Source organism: Delphinapterus leucas, chromosome 19 (assembly GCF_059928025.1).
Source record: "Delphinapterus leucas isolate spDelLeu-1000000601 "Yukka" chromosome 19, BTC_Dleu_Yukka2, whole genome shotgun sequence".
Lineage (NCBI taxonomy): Eukaryota > Metazoa > Chordata > Mammalia > Artiodactyla > Monodontidae > Delphinapterus > Delphinapterus leucas.
In genome coordinates this window covers 27,264,277-27,282,772 of record NC_143147.1, presented here as the reverse complement: position 1 = coordinate 27,282,772, position 18,496 = coordinate 27,264,277, and the positions used below count along the sequence as shown (strand labels likewise).

The window sequence follows — 18,496 nt, the reverse complement described above, 5'->3', positions numbered from 1 at the left end:
TCTTTCTCCAGAGAGGGGGTATAATTAGAAGAAGATCGTAGAATAAGTGATGAGCTAAGTCAGAATTAGAACTCGGATGCCAGGCCTCCTAATCCATCCAGCATTGCCTCTGCCCAACTCCACGTGGCCCCCTGGCTCACCAGAGAAGCAGGCAACAGCAGCTGAGCTGGGGAAGGTGCAGGAGTGGGGCTGGGGGAGGGAGGGTGATTATAGCCCAAGCTGTTGATAAGGCAAGGCAACAAGGGAGGGCTCCATCCAGGGTGTTTAGGACCTGGGGAAGGAGAGGCTGAAGGTGCATGGCCCAGAAAATGAACTTAGGGGTGAAAACAAAAGGCAAGTATCCATTTTTCCCTTTTTCCATTGTCAGAACTTTTAGCTGGGCTTATGGCCACCCAGAATAAAAATTATTTTCCAGCCTCCCACTGGAGGCTGTAAAGTGATGTGTCATGTGACAGCCTCCAGGAACCCTTGTTAAAAGACAAGGTCTGCCCCCTCTTCTTCCTCGTCCTGCCCTGCTGCCCGGAGTGCAGGTGCCCTCACTCGAGGCTGTAGGACCAAGGCCGTAACTTAGGGATGGAAAGAGGGTGCTGGAGTGAGCCTGAGTCCCTGGCAACCTTGTGGATCAGAGCTCTCTTATAGCCTGGACCTCAGGCCTCCAGACTTTCACCTAAGAGATTAAAAACTAGGGTGCAAAAGCTCGGAATGTTTTGGGTTTCTTTGTGCAGCTGAATTGAATCTTACCTGAAACTGAAGGCCATGGTTGAGTATGTTGAGTTCTTACGGTTCTGACAATGGATTTGTCCTGGGCTACCTGAGCTCCGTTTGCTAGATCACCTGTCAGCCTTGGTCAGGGGTGTAAATGGAACCATGATAGTGCTGGGGATGGGCCTGAGGAGTCAGGATACCTAGGTCCTCAGCTGGCTCTGCTGATGCGAGTACATTTCATGACTTCATGCAAAGAATTCCCTTTCCCTGGGTCTCAGTTTCCTAATCTGGAAAATGAGACGTTTGAATCAGAAAACGCCTAAGGTCCTTTCCAACTGTGATGCTCATAGCTCTGGCTCAGATGGTTGACCTGGATCTCTCTCCCTTCCCAGCTCTGTCCTCTGAACTCCTCATGGCATTTCACTGGTCTCGCCCTTGGACCATGGTCAGGTTTTGCCTTGCATCTCTCTTCTCCTTAAAATTCTCTGAGGTCAGGCCCTTGGGCTTCTTCCTGTCATACCCTTGTCTAACTTCTAGAATAGTGCCTTGGGTATAAAGAGTATTCAGTACACCTTTGTCAAATAGACGATCTCACACAGACACAGCTGGAATATGATCCCGGATCTTTCATGCCCTACTCCCCCAGCCTGCCCCCCAGCCCCAGCCCATGCTGGTTCCACTTTGACCCCGTGGAAGTTGGGAGGGAACAGCAGTCCACATCTACCTTCCCCTGCTGGAGCTTTGCCTCCCTCAGAGCTGCACCCACACAGGGTTTCCCTGCCCCAACTTGTTGCTAATTTTGGTCTCTGTGGCTTGGTCCTCCTCTGCCACACCTTCCTGTGATGTCCTCAGGCCCCCATCTCCCAGCCAGGGAGGGAAGGAAGGGAGATACCACTGAATGCCCTGGTGGGGGTGGGGAGGGGTTCTTTGCTAAGGTCTTTTACTTCTTTCCTTTCCAGTAGTTTATTCCTCCTCATTCTCATCCCTCCCAATCAGGAGCTTCGTGAACATCATTCTCCTAGTGCAGACACCAAAAAGAGAAGGAACAGAGTGGGTGAGCAACTTCCCCTGGGTTACACAGCGGGAAGGTCTCTGTGGACAATAAGTTTCTTGGTGGCCACCTTCAGCAGAAGATGACAGAAAAGGGTAAAGACCCCAGTCCTGTAATGTTCCCATCCATCTTTGCTCCGTGAATATCATAATCTCTCTCTGTGGCTGGGAAATGCCCATCTTGGTTTGGCAGTAGGGTTTGGATCTTTTGGGGCATCTGAACCTTCCTCCACGCCCCTTCCCCTCTCTTTCTTACTGCCCACAGCTCATCAGTCTCCACCACAGGGCAATTCCAGTCCCTGCCTCCTGGTCTCTGCTCTCCTCTGGACCGTGCTAGGGGCTGTCACCTACCCGGCGTGACCCCATTGCCCTGCACAGTTGGTAGCCTCACTGTCCTCATTCTAGAGGTGAGGACACTGAGGTTCAGAGACGTCCAGTGACTTGTCCAAGGTAACACCCCGGGTAACGTGTAGGGCTGGGCTCTGAAATCATGTCCTTAGCCCCCAAGCCCAGGGCTCTCTCCTTTGCAGCCTCCATGGGGTGGGGGCAGCCGTGCTTTCTTCCACTCTCCCGGGGAGTGGCTTTACTGGAGAAGAACGCAAGCTCCACAGTCGACATAAATGGAGCACTGACTCTGTACCAGGCTTGGCTTGAACTCCTTCAATCCTCACCACACCCTGCGCAGTGGGTACCACTACTCTCTTTGGTTTATAGCCGGGGAAACTGAGGCCCAGAGAGATGAGTGACTGATCCGAGTTAACATATCTAGTGGTTGACAGAAGTGTCAACTTGAACCCAGGACCGACAGCTTCAGTGCTGAAGAATGGTGCTGCCTTTCTGAAAGGAAAAGCACAGGTTTGAGAGAGCCATATAGGTCTGGGTTTGAAGCCCCGCTTTGCCACGTCTAGCTGGTGCCGTCTCTCTCACCTGGGCCCCTAGATATGCAACGGGGGTGCTGCCCTGCAGTGTTGGGTTGTGTGGACACAAGAGAGGCATCTAGAGATAAAGCTCATTATAAAGTTCTGGCCCTGGGCGCAGGGTAGGGGCTCAGTCAACCCGAGTTCCTTTCTTCTCTTTCTAGGCTTCAGCTAAGGTTCTCCGGTCTCAGCCCACGAAGGAAGGATCTTAGATTACAGGAAAGAGGGTGTTCTACTGAAGTTGGAGCCGGCTTCTTCCTGGTCCCAGGCAGCTTGCCCTTTTCATCTTCCTGGACCTCGCTCTGAGGGGCTGTGGGAGAGACTGTGCCCTGTGTCTCCCTCTCTGTTTTACAGCCTAAAGTTTAATCTTCTCTCCTCCCTGCCCACCCTGGTGTCCCCTTTCCACCTCCCTAGCACACTGCCCGTGGGTTTCTACCATGGAAAGGCCCTACTGCCTGAACTCCTATCTGCTTCCTGTGGTTAATATTGGGGCAGGTTCTTTGAATGGGAACATCTGTCTGAGTCACTGTGCCCTCCGCAGCTCCCACTGACTCAGCATTGGGCTTCCCTTCCTGTCCCCATCCCCCCCTCCCACAGGTGAGCTTCTCCCTGCTCCACTCTGACCACCGGCTCCTCCTTTACCAGCCGCTCAGAGCCTCTGAGAGAGGGCGGGGCTCAATTTCAAGGCTCCACTCCTTTTGAGCACCTGCTCTGAACCAGGCCCTGTGCTAAGCATTTTCTGTGCATTATCTTATTTGAGTCTCAAAACATCACTGTGTGGTCATGGTTAGTTACTAACTGTTTCCTCTTGGAGGCTCAGGGAGGTTAAGGAGGTTAATTTACCCCAAATCGCAGAGCTAGGCAGAGCCATGACTCAAACCCATGTCTGGTGGACTCCAGATCCCAGGTTCTTAAACACACTGTCGTGTGCGATATTTGGTCCTGAAGCAGAGGGAAAGACAGACAAGAGTCCTTCTAGCTGGGAGAATTTGAATACCCCATCACACACTCAACTTTGGGGGAAAATTTGGCTCCTGGGCACCCACTTAGAAGTCAAAAGTTGCCCTGGGATTTCCCAGAGACCAAAGAAGGCCACCATGTGTGGGAGGGAGGAAGTGTGAATTTCCAGGGGCCGGAGGGGTTCTCAGTGCTTGGAGTCCAGTGGTGTTGGGCAGTCCAGTGGTGCTTTCCTGTAATCTAAGATCCTTCCTTCGTGGAGGGGTGGTTCTCATCTCCTCGGAGGTCTGGGTTACTTGGACTGGGCTGTTCATTCCCTAGCAGACCTTCACAGAGGGCCCTGTGTGTACACACACTCTACCACCAAGGCTCTCTGGGTAGTAAAAGAGGCAGAAGTGGCAACAAGTACTGGCATGGCTGGTGACAAGGGCTATGGTGGAAGCAGGCAAAGAAGGAAGGCTTTGAGGAAGGCTCTGAAGAAGGGCAAGGACCCACTCTCCCCAAGGTCTCGTGTAGAGTGATGGAAGGTCAGAGAGTGCTGGGTTCAAATCCAGGCTCTGACGCTTCTGACCTAGGGGATCTCCAGCAGATTTTCTCTGAGCTTCAGTTTTGCCATCATGAAATGGGGATAGTCCTGTCTACTTCACTGGGGTGTAGTGCCTGGTAAATAAAGCGGGGTTTTTTTTTATTATTGATTGATTTGGGGCTGCGTTGGGTCTTTATTGCTGCATGCGAGCGGGGGCTACACTTCGTTGTGTTGCACGGGCTTCTAATTGCGGTGGCTTCTCTCGTTGCAGAGCATGGGCTCCAGGCGCATGGGCTTCAGTAGTTGCAGCACGTGGGCTCAGCAGTTTTGGCTCGCGGGCTCTAGAGCGTAGGCTCAGTAGTTGTGGTGCACAGGCTTAGTTGCTCCGCAGCATGTGGGATCTTCCCGGACCAGGGCTCGAACCCGTGTCCCCTACATTGGCAGGCGGATTCTTAACCACTGTGCCACCAGGGGAGTCCAATAAGGCGGGTTTTAAAGCCCTGAGAGGTATCAGATGCTACTTTCTGTTTCCATTCCCACCTTGTCCTGTCATCAAAAAATACTTGCAGGAACAATCTTCCCAGCAGCCATGGTTGCTGTCAAAGTCAATGGCTTTATCCTCAAGTTAGACAGTAACTCTGAGCTCTACTCTTTTGGCCTGATCACAGAGGGTTTTAGATAAGAGATTGAGGTGAATTGGGGGTCACTCCCATACCTCTTCTTAAAAACAAAGCAAAAGAAAACAAAACAAGCAAACAAAAAAACCCCAAAACTAAAAATGGTGTTACAATGTCAATTGATGGGGAATTGGGAACTTTAACCCACAAAGATGCTACTTAACCCTCAAAACTGGGAGGCTTTACAGGCTGCGTTAAGAACCCAGATTCGAGACCCAGACTATCTAGGTTTGCTTCTTGGCTCCATGATGTTCAAGCTGAATGAACTTGGACACTTTTCTTATAATGCCCAGTATCCTTGCATCGGGCCTTATCTTCCTCAGCTGAGAATGGGGATCTTAAGAGTACTACTAGGGTCTTCCTCCTGGAGAAGGTGTGAGGTTAAAATAAGATAGCATGTGTCAGGAGCTAAGCACAGATCCTGGAGTATAGGAAGCTCTCAGAAAACATTAGCCGGTCTGTTACTGCTTGGAAACTGCGGTTTAGCCTTAGAGAGTGGCAGTGCTGGCCGGGACTCTGGGGTTATCTAGATGCATGGTTTTCACCTGGGGGGCTCCAGGGTGTGTGGACATGCCCCAGGAGCCCCTCGTCAGATTCCAGAGAGGAGTAGGCAGGCCCACCTATCCTCTGCCTCTGCCCCTGCCCCCATCTGTTTCATAGCTTGGGGTTCCGTGTAAAAGTTGTTTGGATAAAAGTGTGTGTGTGTGTTGACAGGGTTGTGGGGTGGGTGGTTCTATTGGTTTTTTTTAGAAGTTTGAAATCTACAGATTTGTGTCAGTGATTTCCAGCTCCCTCTACCCCATAAGGACCTTTGACTATCTTTTCATCATAAACCCCATGGTTTGAAGAGTTTGGTCTACCTCCAAACGACATGTATTTAGCAATGACGTGTAAGATTTTTAGCTCTGGTTAAGGTATTTTGGGAAGACCTTTGGCAACACTTACAATTAGGAATCGTCATTGTCTATTTCAGAGTCTGAGAAGAGGTTGGGGCCCTAGGCCTGGGACTTGGGTCCCCTCCACTCCTTTTCCTACAGGGGACCACGTCTTCTGAGCACCTTCTATGAGCATCATCTTATTTAACTTTCACAAGCATCCTTTGCTCCGATCTTCATTTTAGACTCAGAGAACAGAGCACGGAGGCATGGGCAGGGGTTGTTGTTGGTGGTATGTATCACTGCCCAGTATCACTCATTTGATAAATGGTTTTCAAAGTCCCAGCCCACTGAAGCTTTATTTATTTTCTGCACGAAAACTAGAGGCTTGTAGGATCTGTCCACTTTTTTTCCAAATCGTCGCAACTCTTCTAAACATTTCACTGTTGTTTGGAATTCATTAATTCGTTCCCTATGTTAGCAGAGCTATGCAGGAAGGTACAGATGAGAGAACTGTGTTAAGCCACAAGTGGTCTGTGTTTGATTTCATTACTTGCATCTCCTCCACAATTCCACACTACAATTTATTCACACATACACATGAGCATACTCTAAGGAATACATGCTCAGAAACAAGATGTCCGCAGCAGAACCCCAGACATATACACTCCACAACACGTCTGTTCTTTGAGGCATAAACATGGAAGCAGATGCTCACACAGAGACGGTCAGATACTGGGACTCTTATATGTATCCAGATACAAAGAACCATAGCTACACAGCATGCACACACATACATGTACACCCTAATTGAAATGAATTCTCTCTGAAGCCCGTTTGACCAGATGTCTTTGGAAGGAAGAAGGGATATAGGATTTACAAAAACGAAAATTGCAACGATAACAGGGTAAACTTACATGCTCACTAAACTGGAAAAAAAAAAGTTGGAGGGGAGTTGAATAATGACACCCAATGCTGAGGACTACTTTTTATAAAACAAGTGTCTTTATACATTGCCACTAACAAAGAAATGGTCGCTTTTTTTGGGAAACATATTTCTTATCGCTCCAGTAGTCAGATGTGTTTATACTCTCTTTTGCTGTAATTCCACTTCTAGGAAGTTAATCTAAAGAAAAACATCAACAAGAAGAAAATTTGACTTATAGAAAAGTAGCCACAACACTGTTACTTAGGAAATAGTGGTAGCCAGATAAATATCTACAATTAAATCCCGTTATCTCAGTTTGAGGCAATCTTTTCCAGCCACATCACAATGACAATTATGAAGACTAGGGAACATCACAGAAAATATTTATGATAAAGTCAGTGAAAAAGTAGAGCACAAAACTGGGAGTTCACTGTGGATGAGATGAGATGAAGATTTGTCTACAAAGAGCTAAACAATGGAAAGTGAGAAACGAACAGTTCTTTGAGAGAGGTATGACTATTATTGATTTGGTTTTTTGTTTGTTTACTTTAATGTTGTTATAATAAAGATTTCTGTTCCCAAAGCTATCTGTAATATAAAAACCCCAATGTAAGCCAGCCTGACAACTGCAGTAAAGATTTAACCCACTCACGGATAATGGACCCTTAGCAACTCCTATGTTCGAGGGGCTGTATACACAGACATGTGCATCTCTAAGAATGCCATGTGTACATTGGACTTGGTCAGCCTCCCAGCCTCAACCTACAAGAGTCTTAAATGACAAGCTAAGAATTGTCCATGGTGCTTCACAGGCCTAAGGCTCACCTCTGTTATTCTTCCAAGCCCTAAACTTGAATATTTTCAGGTGATCTATTTAATACAAATATCTGACCTTGCAGCTCTTGATCCTTGGAGATAAGACTCCAGTTGGTAAAAAAAGTTATTCAGTAGGGCCAGAGACCAAGTAAGGTCTAGCCTTTCCATGAACTAGCTCTGTGACCTTTGACCAAACTTGTTAGCATTCATTGAAAATTGACCACTTTGGGTGCTGTGGTGGATGCCCTACACCAGAGGTTCTCAACCTTCAGGAGAGCCAGAATCACCTGGAGGGGGTTTCTTGTTGATACAGAGGTTACTGGGCCTCACACCCTGTGATAAGACTCAGTAGGACTGGAGTGGGGCCCAGGAATTTGCATTTCTAACAAGCTACCAAGTGATGTTGAAGCTGCTGACCCAGTATGGAGGGCCACTTGCTCTACATATATTTTGCTCAAAATAACCTTGCAAATGAAGTGCCTTAAATATTACTCCCATGAACTAAGAGGATAGAGAACTTGAGTGACTTGGAAAGTCATTTAATCTTCTTGGTAATAAGATTACCTCCTTCTCTTTAAAGAACTGAAATATGGAATTGATGAGACAATCCAGATACTAGTCATTTGCTCTGATGTGAATACCAATACATACACACACACACACACACACACACACATACACACACACACATCTCTTCCCCTCTATTATGGAGACCCACTGCCAGCCTGCCTTCTTTTTCAATATGAACTATCTCCAGGGGTCAGTTTCCTGTTTGTTTTTTGTTTTGTTTTTCAGTCAATGAGAATGAACTGACTTAGATGGTCAACTTAGAAACTTAGATGGTCAACTTAGAAACCTGCATGTTTTCTGCTGTCACCAGGGATCCTCAGCAAAGTGACAGCATGCACTGCTAGTGACTCTGCAGATGACCCAGGCTTTGTGGTCTCAGGCTTATCAGTGTATCCACTGTGCTGCCTGGGTGAGCTGGGTGCTGGGGACATGCAGAAGAGCTACTGCTTTGCAGCTGTGTGCCAGCAGTCCATCTCTGTGCATCTCAGCTGTAGTATGAGGAAAATAACACTGACCTTCATCAGGTAGTGGTGAGGGTTCAATGAGCTGGCCGTGTAAAGAGCACAGACTGGTACCCAACAGAGATTTTCCTGGGACTTGATGAAATGGCTCCAAACTTGACATAAAAGAGTAAGAGGGTGAAAACAGCCAGAACACTCCTGGTTGAAACATAAAAAAACAACAAAAAAAAGAGAGGGGAGCCTTACTTAACCAGATACCATGGCTCATTATGGTCAATGCAGTGATAAAGTAGGTGACCAATAAAAAGAAAGTCCATAAACAGAACCATGTATGTATGATGCTATGGTATGTGATATGGCTTGTATGTCACATCAATTCAAAAATTAGGCCTGGAAAAATGGCAGTCCATATGGAAGAAAAGATTAAATTGGATCCTTACGTTACACCATATGCAAAAATCAACTACAGATGGTTAAATGTTAAAAATACGCCCCTGGGGCTTCCCTGGTGGCACAGTGGTTGAGAGTCAGCCTGCTAATGCAGGGGACACGGGTTCGATCTCTGGTCTGGGAGGATCCCACGTGCCACGGAGCAACTAGGCCCGTGAGCCACAACTACTGAGCCTGCGCGTCTGGAGCCTGTGCTCCGCAACAAGAGAGGCCGCGAGAGTGAGAGGCCCGTGCACCGCGGTGAAGATGGCCCCCGCTTGCCACAACTAGAGAAAGCCCTCACACAGAAACGAAGACCCAACACAGCCAAAATAAATTAATTAATTAATAAACTCCTACCCCCAACATCTTCTTAAGAAAAAAATACGCCCCTGAAAATTTTAATAGAAAACTTTAATAGAAATATCTTTTGAACTTTGGAGAAGGGAAAGATTTCTTAAACAAGATACAAAAATGTTGACTCTAAAAGAAAAGAATGATACATTTTCTGTATTACAATTAAGAGTTTTCTTTCTTAAAAAGAAAACTTGAAAATAAGCTACAGGTACTTCCCTGGTGGTTCAGTGGTTAAGACTCTGCGCTCCCAGTGCAGGGGGCCTGGGTTCGATCCCTGGTCAGGGAACTAGATCCTGCATGCTGCAACTAAGACCGGCGCAGCCAAATAAAGAAAGAAAGAAAGAAAAAAGAAAATAAGCTACAAATCGTAGACTATATGGCAATCCACATCCTAACAAAGGATTATATAAGAATGTATCAAGAGCTCCTTGATATCTGTGAGAGACTCTATTCTTGTTTAAAATGATTCAGAATATATTGCCCTACATCATTGGCTTTGTGCTTGGCCATGTAACTTCCTTGAGCCAACAGAATGTGAGCAGATAGGACATGTGTCATAGCTTAGCAGAAGCTTTAAAAGCATTGCAAGTTTATTTTTCCTGGATGCTCTGCCAGGAGAATGACATATCCTAAACAAGAGCTGTTCCTTTAGCCTGAGCCAAGGAGTGGGAAGATGTGGGGCAAGGAGCTGACCCACAGGTAGGATCAGAGATGCAACTGACCTGCAGACTTGAGAGCAAAAGGAATGTTTCTTGTTATGAGCCACCGATTTGGGGGATGAGGTGGGGGGGTTGTTATGGTAGCGAAAGCTGACCAATATGGAAACTGGTACCTAGCAGTGGGGTGCTGTGCTACCCAAAGAATAAAATGTGTGGTTTTGGCTTTGGGGCTGAGTGGCAGGCAGGGAAGTAACTACTATAGGTGGCTGGAAAACGAGCAAGCTATGTAATGTAATAGTTAACCATTTGGAAAAACTGTCACATGTGATCATTCGGTAGGGCTCCCTTCCCCTACACCGCTCCTCTGGGAACCCACAGAAGGACAGCTTCCCAAACCTCCAAAGGCCAAAGCCTTCCTGGCTTGACCTGTCATAGCATGTGTCCTCTTAAAACACTTATAGCCCGTTACCTGTGTGTCACTAAATGTCCATGTCAAGGTCAATACCGTCCCATGTGGTCCACCTCTTCCCTGGGGGTCCATACTCACCCTCCAGGAGCTTGGGCACAAAGTGGGCGGCTGCCTTAGTCTTCTTGACTCAATTTCCCTTCATGACTCGGCCCTCCTTGTCCAGGCCCATGTACCAGGCCCGACCAGAACGACGCTGGCCATAGAGAGCAGAGGCGTACAGGACAGAGGAATTCTTAAAGATGCACCCCTTAAAGCGACAGTCAGCTGTGAAATGAGGCTGAGGAGACAAAGACCCAGAAAGGCACACACAGACAGAAGGACAAAAAGACACATCACTGAACAGAAGGGAGCCCTGGGAAGAACAAGGCAGGATATCATCCATACGTTTGAGACTGGGAGAGCCAACTTCTGAGTCCACGCAGGAACTGGGAGAAAGGGAGGATGAGGAAGAGTCTGGTGGCCCCCCGAGTGCCGGGAACTAGACTTCTGGGGGCCTGGGATAAGAAGATAGCTTCTCTCAGCTCTACTCCCAACCTCTCACCATCCAGGGCACCTGGAGGGAATTTCTGCTTGGAGGAGTTCCTGAATCCTTCCCCAGCATCCTGAATGACTCTGGGGAAGTGAGTAATAATGAGGTCTAGAGGTTGGAGAAGACACTGGGGTCCTAAAAGGTTGAAAGAGTTGGACATTCGAAGAGCCTGGGGTTATTTAGGAGGCTATTGGAGGAGAAGGGATTGGAGGGACGCTAGAGGAGGTGCTTGGGAGTGGGCAGTGAGGAGAGGGTGTCAGCAAGAGATGGAGGAAAAGGAATCCCTGAGCTGCAAAATATCTGTAGCTGGGAAGGCTGTACCTAGGGGAGTCCCCTGACTCCAGGCCACTCTGTCCCCTTGTCTCACCGAGCTGTAGAGCAGCCCCTCAGCGTTCATGGCCACGTAGTGACCCAGCTTGACACTCTGGATGGTGACTACACGGAGCTCCACAGCGATCAGGTTGAAGTGGGCTGGGGGTGGAGAGAAGGGATATCAGTACCCCAAGCCTCCAATCCCCATCTGAGCCCCCCCCCTCAATTCTGGTCCCAGTTCTACTTCTTCCTTTGCGGGGTCAAAGAGCGAGACTGAAAACAACAGAACCTGAAGCCACAATAGGACTGTCATCTCCTAGGCCTGCACTCCCCCTTCCCACCCAGCAGCTGGATTCCCCTCTCACTGAAAGAGCTGGTGTAGTCTGGGGTGTCCTGGATGCTCCCATCGGGATTCACCTGGAGGTAGAAACCCTGGCGGCAGAACAGTTTGGTGATCATGCCTTTGAGCTGAGGCTCTGGAGAGAGAGACATTCATCTTGGAACATGACATCTCTGTTCCCAGAAACATTGCTACACTTGGCGGGATGAGAGGAGAGAAAAGAAAGGAGGATGGAGGGAAGGAAGAGGGTCCCAGGGCCCAAACTCCCTGACGCTCTAAGCAAGCTCTCTCCCACCTCTCTTTGACTCCAGAGGAAGCTGGGGTGTGGGTCCCTTCTGCTTCCTCTAACCAGCTTTCAGTTTAATTGACTGAAATTTATTTAAAGGCTGAATTCCTACTCTACAGCTCAACCAGAATGGGGGGAGGGGAGAAGAAGGAAGAGGAAGGGGAGAGATACATGGAAACGCAGAGGACAAAGGGAGACAGGCAGAGCTGCTGAAAGGGCAGTGTGTTTGCGAATGTGGGGGGCATTAAGGTGACCCCAGGGTAGGGGCGCCCCCTCAGGAGTGGGGTTGGGACTGGGCCTGACGCTGACTCAGCACCTGCTGCTGCAGCTGCAGCTTGCTTCGCGCGGGCCTCGCCTTGGCCCAGCTCCGGCCTGTCTGACACTGACCCATCTGTCTGTCTGTCTGTGTGTCTGTCAGTCTGCTGGCTCACGGGGGCCCAGCCCTCCCTGAGGCTCAGCCTCTCCCCTTCAGCCAGGTAACCCACCTGGGATGGGGGATATTTGGTACCAAACCAAGGAAGTGGGGGAGGGGCCGGGGAGCTGGTGAGGCAGGCTGACTCACGTGGGGGCTGGGTCCCACACAAAGGGTGGGCTGCTGACCGTACCACTGCGGAGGGCCGGCGGCGGGGGGAGGAGGACGCTAGCGAGGGGGTGGGGGGTCTCCCCATAGGGGAGCTTAGAGTGGACGGGAGCGAGGCCAGAGGGACTTCCTTCCTGTCGCACCGGGACGGGGACCACAGGCTAACTTTCACAACTCGCTTTGCCTGGCGCTTGCGGCCGAGTTCCCGGGACCCCCTCGTAGACGGTACGACGGCCAGTTTCCGTGCGGGTATCCAGCCGTGTAGTATGTCTGAGTTCCTCGCGGCAGAGGGTCTCCTGAACCCGTGGGGTCCGACTTCTGAGCCGCGTAGGCGGTCATTGGGGAGTGCCCAGCTCCCTTCTTGAAGTGCAGGTCACGGGAGGAGGGCACACAGAGGGGCAGACTCGCGAGGTAGCAGCAAGGACACCCGGGGGAGAGCTGGGGAGATTGGTACCGAGCCAGGCAAGCTCGACGAGGAGGAACGGAGCCAAGGCTCGGAGGAGCAGGAGAACCGGGGCGGGGACGGGGCTTCCGGAGCCGCAGAAACCCTCTGGGTGACCCAGGCTTCCGGAACCCCCAGGCCCCTCCGCTCGGCATTGAAAGAATCGCGAGAGACGGCACGTAGTCAGAGGATGGTGGGGGTGGGGACTCCTGTGTTGGGAGGGGGGGCGAGCGAGAGCTTCCAGGCTTCGGGGCACCAGGCTTAGCCCCTCAAGCCTTCCCCTTGCCCTCGAAAGCGAGGAGACTCGGGGTTATGGGCGCGAGACAAGGGAAACTGAGGCATCGTCTGGCCGAGGGTTTGTGGTCCAGGCCCACCCCCTTTCACTTTCGGGCAGTTCCCGTCAGTCGGGTCCCGCTCTTCCGAGTCCCTGGCCTCAACCTCCCAGGCAGAGAGACTCCCGGCCCGGAGACCCCGCCCCAGCCATTCATCCGGGCAGCGGTCCGGTCGCGCGGGCCGCCCCCCCCACCCCCCCGCACAGTCGCACCTTGGACAGCAGGATGAAGAGCTGCTTCTGACAAAGTGACTTGGTGCCTCGGGGAAACACGCGCCGCTGCGCCGACACGGGACAGCTGCCCCCGGGCTCGTGGACCTCCCGCTTCTGCCGGATCAGGCTGCTGGCCAGTGCCGCCATGGCGCCCCGGGAGGAGACACCCCAAAACCGGCAGGCTCCTGGAGCGCACTGGGCCACCCCGGAGAAGCCCGCTAGCTCACCAGGACATGCTCTTGACTCTCCGGTCCGACTCGCCGCCTCACCCACGGGACCTGAGGATAAGCCCTAGACGACCCCCACCCCAGGCACCAGCTCCCACCCTTGGGCCTCGTGCTAGCTTCGCCAGACCCAGCAGCCTATGTACCTCTCAGTTGACCCCACCCTCGACCTTTGCCCCCCACAGAAAACTCCCCCTTCTCTGATCTCCAGTGTCCCTGTCCCCCACTAACACTATCCCAAAGCCAAGACCCTCAAATTTTCCACGATGTGGTTCCAATATCCCCAGGCACCTTTCCACCCTATTTCCGGGCCCTGCACTCCTGCCAAAGCCACTCTTGTAATTTTAAGGGTGTGGGTCCTTAGCTTTGGGGATATTAGCTCACCCCACCCCTGCTGGGGGGATGCCAGTGTCTAGGAAGAACCCAACCTTGGTGTCTTTTCTTTTGCCACCCTCTAATTGAAGAATCCCCCACTTGTTTTCACTGAAATCCCCAAAAAAGTATGCCTTGAAATATCCAGACTGTCGCCAATCAGCAAGAAGAGGTTCCCAGACCCTGTCTCTGGATGATACCGCTTTTTACCAAGTCACCCCCATTTCTAGTGGCACAGCATTCCAGCTGCTGAGCCCCTTTCCTCACCTTGTTACCATCCACTCCTTTTGAAGTCACCTCCAAATCCGCCCTTCCTAGTGGTTACACCAGGTGGTTGTCTGGAGGGCCCTGTGTCACCTCGGAATAAGGAGCATAGGTTTCTGGCTTTTTTCTTTTTTTCTGGCAGCCCCTAATTTCCTCGGGGACAGCTGGTGCTGTTTAGATCCCACGCCCTCCAATCCAACCAGACCTCCGAGAGAGGAGCGCACCCACGTTGTCACGGGTCCCCAAATGTGAACAGACCCGCTATAAGTCAGAGCGCATCAGAGCTTTCTGCGACAGGACTTCCTTGTCCTCCCCGGGACTGCCTATAGCGCCCCCTCTTCCTTCCCCGACTCCCCTCAACCTGTCCTCTCTTGTCGATCCGGGGACAGCTGGCGCTGGCTCCGATTCCAGGCTCCTCCCTCCCTGTACCCCACAAGCGGAGCTTCCCCCCACGCCGGGCTAGGCGTCCCGGACCCCAGGAAGGAGTGAGGGTGTCTCCGCAGAGCGCCCTGGTCTGGCGAAGTGAGCGCTGGGCCTGGCGGCTGGACCAAGTGGAGCGGCGGCAGCGGAGGCAGAGTGAGCGGCTGTAGGAAGCTGAAGCGGCGGCGCCGACAGCGGCTTCCCCCTCCTCGGAGAGCCGGTCCGGGGGCGGGGCAGGGGGCCGAGATGCCGGGAAAGAGGGGGAGGTGAAGCTGGGCCGGCAGAACCCCGGGGTTCCTTGGAGGCAGGGAGTGGCGACGGTCTTAGAGACAGGCGGAGCCAAGGCAAGGCCGCATGTCTCGCATGTCTCGGGATTCAGAGGAGGAGGGCCAAGGAGGAAACTCCGCTGAATGGAACTCTGGATGGTGGGAGAGGTTGGGCTTAGATAGATGGAATGGCAGATGCCCCGAGAATGGAGAAAGGGACACTACTGCGCAGGATGGAGGACAGAACTGGATGAGGAAGGTGGCGGGAATAACTGAAGAGATAGCAGTGGTGGTGAGGTCTATCCTGGGGTGAAATCCGTCCTCCTTAATGTCTCTGCTTTTTGTGAGACAAGTTTGTCAGTCCCTGGTCTCCATACCTTTCTACTTTACACGTTTTTTCAGCAAATATATTACCCTCATCCCGATTGACTCCTAAGAAAAAAGACCATAAGAACTGGAGGGAGATGGATGCCAGAGGCTGCACCAGAGTGGGAGGGGTGCTGGCCACAGATTTGGAAAGTGGAGAGGCCAGAATGGAACGATCTGTGCCAGGGATGTGGCAGGAGGAGGGTAGGAAGAAGCGGAGGAACCGGCGAGGAGTCCTTCTAGAATGGGCTCTTTGGGCCCAAAGCGCTCAGCCTGTCCCTAGGTGAGGGGAAAGCAGTCCCCTCCACATCCCGCTGGCCAACAGAAGCACCTTCCAGGTTAGTAGGAACAGCATCTTTAACGGGCCCCGCCTCCCACGCCCTCTAATCCACCCCCCTTGACTGCAGCCTTGGCCTCTTGCACAGAGGGGTGCAGGGCGCAGGCAGGGTCCCTGCAAGGCAAGGCCAACGGCCTGAGCAGCGAAGCTGCGCCCTCCCCCACACGGAACTTTTGGCCACTCAGAAAATAGTGGGGCAGCGCCCCGGCCTTGAGCACCTGGCCCAGCTCTTCCAGCAGCCCTAGGCAGCAGGCGCCCGCATTCTAGGCTCGCGCCAGATAGAGCACGGGCAGCCGCTCACAGGCCCAGTAGAGCAACGTCCACAGGAGGTAGGGCGCCGCGACCCTAGTCCTGGCCACCAGAGGGCGCAGCAGCGCCTGGTCCGCCGTGTGCGCTTGCAACAGAGGAATGGGTATGCGAGTCTTGAGCGCCAGCTCTTGGCGGGCGAAGCAGAGCTGCCAACCGGAGGCATCCGGCTGCTCTGTGCCGCTCCCGCCGCCGCCGGGCACCAGGTAGAAGGAAGACGACTCTGAGGCCAGCGGGCCAGCCCACGAGTGGCTCTGAGCCCCCTGGGGCCAGCCGGCCATGGACACCACGGGGATCAAGTAGAAAACCAGGAGGCGGCGCGGGGGCCCAGTCGTAGCCAGGAGGATGGTGGTGACACCCGCGTAGCGGACTGCGTGGAGCATGCGCGGTGCACCCTGAACCGGAAACGGGGACTCAGCAACCGCAGCCAACGAAACAAAGAACCAGACCCCGACCTGGGCGAGGCTCAATATGGGCTATGCCTCCAGAGCCTCCAAGGGCTCTGGCACTGGGCTAACGTCCATTGCTTTGGTGACGTCCGCATTCGTTTTTTTCAGTGGTGAGGGAAAGTCAACATCGGTTACGTCTTGTTGAGGCAACTCTGGCACTGAAACATTACTAGGTGAGTTTTCCAAAGACTCGTGTGCTTCAGGCTCAGTGAGGTGTAGGTGGTCCATGGAGATTTGCGGATCCTTGGGAGATTCTTTGCTTCGGGCTGGGTGGATCGAATCACCTCTTCCTGGGACTGTGGGTCCTAGGCAGTCCTGCCATGCCTCCCCGACCAAGGTTCCACGTAGCTGCTCTGGGAGGAAGAGCCATGTGTAACAGGATCCCACGTCTGGTTGCAGCTCCTGCCCAGTGCCATCTAGACAAAGCATGGGCACCAGGAGTGTGAAGCCGGGCTCGTAGTGAAGTCCCCGAGCGTAGGGACCTAGAAGCGCAGGCCCCAGATCCAGGGAACCCTCGTGAAGCCCACAACGAAGCAGCAGCAGCTCTGCATGAGGAGGAAAGCAAGGGTCCCGGTGGTGAATGAGACCTAAGGAAAGTTAAGGGATCGTAAAGTCGTGATCCAGAGCTGGGGCGTGGTGAGACAGAGCTGAGCGCTGCAAGTTCCCGAAGTTTGGGAGGGTGACTTACCACGCAAAGAGAAAACAAACTCCTTGGCCTGGAAGAGATTTGGTCCTGGCTTGGGGCCTTCACTCCAGCTTGCCTGCACACCCAGCTCCTGGATCAGCTGGGTTAGTTCCTGCAGCTGTGCCCCAGAGCAGAAGTCGATGTCCGTGAGCGGCCGGGCTGGGGCTGGGGGCGGTGGGCCCCACCAGGGAGCACTACCCCAGACTGCAGAAGCCATATGGCTCTGTCGATTGGGGGCTAGGAAATACACAGACGGGAGGAAGCCAAGACGGGCCGTACCCTTTGCTGCAGAAAACTGACCCCAGTTCTTTTCTCTTCCAGAGGCCAAGAGGGTTCCCAAGACACAGTCCGCCAATGGGTCTGCAGATGAAGGGCCCTAAATTTAGTCTTGAAAGAGAACAAATAAATACCTCCTCCGTCCTTGCCCTTTTCTCATATGCTAGTCCCCACTCCCATGGAACGGTTCACCTGACTCAGCAGGTAGAAAGTAACTGTTTGGGCCCTCCTAACGAATGCAGTAACCTCCTTTGCTGCACCTTGTCTACGTCCCCCTTACCTCTTTTCAGAAGAGGCTAGTGGTTTGCAACTTCCTTCTTAGGTTAGCTACAAAGGCTGGGAAGAGAATGGATAGGAAGATTGAACAGGTAACTACTTCCTGCTGCCTGTAAGGCCACACCCCTAAATTATAACCACGCCACTTTCTGGAGACTGTCGGGGTGGTTCCGGACCAGCCCGGCCTCCAGTCAGAGTTCAGTCACTCCTTTCGCTCTGCAGAGATCTCGCGGCTATCCTGGGAGTTGTAGTTTGTCTTCAAAGCTACCAGGGCGTTGGGCCACGCCCCCACATCCTTCCCTGTTCCGTTGAAGTAGTGCCTGATGGAAGTTGTAGTTTCTATGGAGATACGCTATTCTGTGTCTTTATGATAAACTATTCTGTGTCTTTACAAGGCCAGGTGAACCGCACGAACACTCCTTGGGGTTAGAACACAGGCCTAATAGGATGGATCTGAATAGCAAACCATAATGAGGGACATACTCTAGGGCATGCGGAGAAATAAGGAACTCTATATCTCACTTGGGAGTAGAGGAGCCCTGGTCATTTAAATCTAGAATGGTTCTTGCATGCAATTGTAACTTCACTTTAGAGATGAGACCACAAGCCTAGAAAGGTTGCACATGACTTGTCCAAGGTCAGAGCTCAGCCAGAGAGCTGTTGGAAATGGGCTCTCCAGCTGGGACATATCTCCTTGGAATCGGTGGTGGTAACGTTAGACAAGAACACACCAACAGTGTGCATGTAGTGACCCAGGGCTGGACATCTGACTCAGGGAAGGGACATGTTAGTGTTGCCGACCTCAGACACACAAGTGGTGGCAGGG

At 52.1% G+C, this 18,496-nt stretch overlaps 1 protein-coding gene and 1 pseudogene across 1 annotated transcript; both read right to left on the bottom strand.

Annotated features, from left to right (window-relative positions):
- LOC149744909 (fibroblast growth factor 11-like) overlaps positions 1-14,695 on the bottom strand; it is a 98,679-nt pseudogene extending 83,984 nt beyond the window's left edge.
- A 941-nt stretch (positions 14,696-15,636) lies between these two features.
- Positions 15,637-17,778, bottom strand: LOC149744908 (transmembrane protein 102-like). Its single transcript, XM_089900803.1, is given in 2 exon segments — positions 15,637-17,020; positions 17,122-17,778. Coding segments are annotated over 2 exon segments (1,536 nt in total). The 5' UTR covers positions 17,336-17,778; the 3' UTR covers positions 15,637-15,698.
- Between the last annotated feature and the right edge of the window lie 718 nt (positions 17,779-18,496).